General features: G+C 47.7%; 1 protein-coding gene across 1 annotated transcript; it reads left to right on the top strand.

The window, feature by feature from the left end:
* The first annotated feature begins 6 nt into the window (after positions 1 to 6).
* Positions 7 to 2,044, top strand: LOC109490636 (integrin alpha-X-like). The gene is made up of 4 exons (XM_034670075.1): positions 7 to 221; positions 363 to 464; positions 728 to 838; positions 1,415 to 2,044. The coding sequence occupies exons 2-4, from the start codon at positions 387 to 389 to the stop codon at positions 1,583 to 1,585; spliced, it is 360 nt and encodes a 119-aa protein (XP_034525966.1). The 5' UTR covers positions 7 to 221; positions 363 to 386; the 3' UTR covers positions 1,586 to 2,044.
* The last annotated feature ends 1,225 nt before the right edge of the window (positions 2,045 to 3,269 follow it).

The following is a 3,269-nucleotide window of genomic DNA, read 5'->3' as shown; positions in this document are numbered from 1 at the left end:
GTAATTGCGCATCTATTCCCCACCCCAAACCCGACAGACTTCATTTCTTCCTGTGGTTCTTGCCTCAGTGAGGACCCTCCTCAACTTCGCTCCTCTCCTGTCCCTAGAACTGCTCCATCGCTGACTGCCTGAGGTTCCGCTGCGACCTCCCCTCCTTTGGCATCCAGGAGGAACTGGACTTCGTCCTGAAGGGCAACCTCAGTTTCGGCTGGGTCAGCCAGGTGTGTGGGCCCAACAGCAGAGTCCCTCGCCTGGATTCGGGTGGGACCAGATGTGTCTGTGTCCATCCTCAAGCCAGGAGACTTCTCCAACTCTGAGCTTCTTCCTAGAACTATTCCCCCCGTTCTGTCTGTGTGTTGCAGACACTGCAGAAGAAGGTACTGGTAATGACTGTGGCTGAAATCACGTTCAACAGATCCGTGTACTCCCAGCTGCCAGGGCAGGAGGCATTCTTGAGAACTCAGGTAGCGACTCTGTGGTAGGAGTGGCCATGCTGGTAAGAGGGCCCCTAATGCTAAATCTGTGGTGCTGTGTGGGAGGCTCAGAAGCCTGGAGGGAGGAAGGATGAAGGCCCACCAGCAGCAGAGCTGTCCTTAAGCCCACGACTGCTTCTGTATCTCACCCTTTGGAGAAAGGGAAGAGAGTAGGGAGTTAAAGATGGTGAACGTAGGAAGAATCCGGAATAGCAAGAGTTCTGATACTTTCTGATGAGGTCACCTCCATGCAGATAGAGATGGTGCTGGAGAAGTATGAGGTCTACAACCCCATCCCCGTTATTGTGGGAAGCTCTGTGGGAGGACTGCTGCTGCTGGCTCTCATCACAGCCATCCTATACAAGGTGAATGTTTCCAACCTGTCATTGACACCACCAGCAATCTGATCCCATTCTTTCTATAATGTAAGAAAGAGCACAGCTTGGATATAGGTGCACATTCTTGCTAAGTCACTGCATGTGAGAGATCCCCTTCCACCTATGACATCACCGGTCCCCAACTGTCCCCCGTGTCCGTGCCTTCCTATCTGATTCTCAGGCCTCCTTGAATCGCTCTACCTGTCTTTTTCACTCTCTTCTTCCTGTCTTTTGTACTCTCATCTTCCTCACTACGTGTTTCCCTTCACGGCAAGTTGCCACATAAAAGCAATAGTCTGGGTTAGGTGTTGACATGCCACTGATTCTGTCTGTGACTGTAGGCAGTGTCTGATCCATGCTGGGCCTTGATCTCTCATTCTGAAGGTGATCCCACCCGGTTCACCAATCGTGGTAAAGTCTAATGACCCAGTGTGTCTCAAGATTCTAGCACAGTGCTTGAACAAAGCAGGGGTTCCAGAAATCATAATCCGTCTCCCTCCCTAGCCATCTCTTTTCCTCTCTTCCACTGGATTTCCTAATTCTCTTTTCATTCGTCCCCCACAGGTTGGCTTCTTCAAACGTCAGTATAAAGAAATGATGGTGGAAGCAAGTGGACAGACTGTCCCAGAAGATGGGACTTCAGGCCCTCAAGTTGCCCAAGAAGAAACTACCTCCTATTGTCCCTTGGACCTGTTATCCTCTGAGAGGTTTCCTGGCCCTCTTACTCCCACCTAAGTTAGGCCTGCAGGGGGAGAACTGTTGCACATGAGGGAGGCTAGGATCAGGCTTCTTTCTCCCTCTGGGAGGATGCAATGTGTCCACACAAAGTGCCTCGCCTGGGAAGGGCCATTTGCCTTGTCAAGGCCGTAACTGGAAACCCCAGAACAGGATCCTGACCATGGCCCTGGGTGGAATTGATTTGGATTTCTCCTTAGAAATACATGAACAGTAGCCTCAGGCTCCAGTCTCTCTTGCTTCACTTGCCACCAATGATCTTTCTAAAATACAGGACCAAACAAGCCACAGTCCTCATCTATCTTTAGTGGCTTCTTATAATTTTCAGGTTGACATCTGAACTACCCAGCTTGATGATGGGATTCCAGTTCCATTTCTAGAAAGTGGGCTTTGATGCACATACCAGCTCTGCGCTTCCTTACCATCCTATTCCTTAGTAAAATACTGTCAGTAGCAGCACTTTGTCTCAGGAATCTCGGTCCAGATTTCCCAAACGGAACTGGGAATAAAATGTCTACACATTGGAATTTGTAAACTTGGTTTTCAGCCTTTGTCAGCATTGCTAGCTGGGAGGGAGGAATAGAACCCCGGCAGGAGTTTTGCCCCAATGCCACTTTGGTTCACCTAGCTGTAGCATTTCTCAGAGATCAAGAGGTCCAGGACAGTTCCATTTTTTGAGACTGTGAATATAGTAAATGAAGAAATGCTGAGACATAATTTTAAAAAATTGTGTATTTAAATGTTTGCCTTAACAAATTAACACATTACACAAAACCAACGTATGTACCTTTATTGGCAAATAAGTCAAAGATTAAGGCCTTTTAGGGATGTGGGTCCTGTACAATGATGCTCACGGTGTCCCCTAACCAACGGTGGATGCTGACCAGCCCTGAATCCTGGGACCAGGACAAGAAAGTTAAATAGAGGGGAGGTTATTACATCTCTATATTGGAGTAACCTGATTTCTTATTCTACTCACTCAATTGTCAAAGCTGTCACTGATGGGGAGCTAATGGAGCTGTGGCAAGTGGGGGTGGGGCAAGAAAAAGGGCCTAAGGTGGAAAGGTCATTTGAGTGAACCAATCCCCTGGTGTTTCTTACAAATCCTAGTAGGTAGTGAAGGGACATTGTTTGCATATGGTTAGTGATTGGCAGGCACTTTGAAGTCCTATATCAGAGATCTGCTGCCCCCAATATGGTTATTGTTACTATGATGCCACCCATCTTAGCATAAAGTTCAAAGTGGTGCCTGGCACCGAGCTGGTGTCAACACATAGCAGGCCATTCCGTGCCCTGGAGTGATCCCACTGCTGCTGCCACCTCCAAGGTGTTTAGTCCATGTGGATGTTCTAATTAGAAACACAGAAAGGGGAGGCAGTTGATCATGTGATTATAAGGGAAGCTGGAAAATGGCTCTTCACTGCCATCCGGAAGTGTCTCCTCCTTTCATCATCATAGGGCCCCAAATCCCTCTGGAGTCTCCAGAAGGACCAAATATTATGCAAGAGCTTTAAGTAGGGCTCCAGATTAGACTTTCTGAGAATCCAGCTCTGGATTGTTGTTTCTCAAAATGTGTTCCATGAGTCACTGGTGGTGTCCTAAGTGTTAAGTTTTAGAGGGAAAACAACAACAAGAAAAAGCTTTTAACCCATATATCTCACGTGTTTGAAATGGTAACTTTCAT

This window comes from Ailuropoda melanoleuca, chromosome 10, assembly GCF_002007445.2.
Source record: "Ailuropoda melanoleuca isolate Jingjing chromosome 10, ASM200744v2, whole genome shotgun sequence".
NCBI lineage: Eukaryota > Metazoa > Chordata > Mammalia > Carnivora > Ursidae > Ailuropoda > Ailuropoda melanoleuca.
The sequence above is the reverse complement of the archived record's forward strand: the minus strand, read 5'-3'. Positions and strand labels throughout refer to the sequence as shown.

Excerpts from the sequence above, each read along its gene's own strand:
- LOC109490636 (XM_034670075.1), top strand. The coding sequence starts at position 387 with ATGACTGTGGCTGAAATCACGTTCAACAGATCCGTGTACTCCCAGCTG. Across the intron at positions 465-727 it reads AGGCATTCTTGAGAACTCAG|ATAGAGATGGTGCTGGAGAA; the intron begins GTAGCGACTCTG and ends ACCTCCATGCAG. Across the intron at positions 839-1,414 it reads TCACAGCCATCCTATACAAG|GTTGGCTTCTTCAAACGTCA; the intron begins GTGAATGTTTCC and ends CGTCCCCCACAG.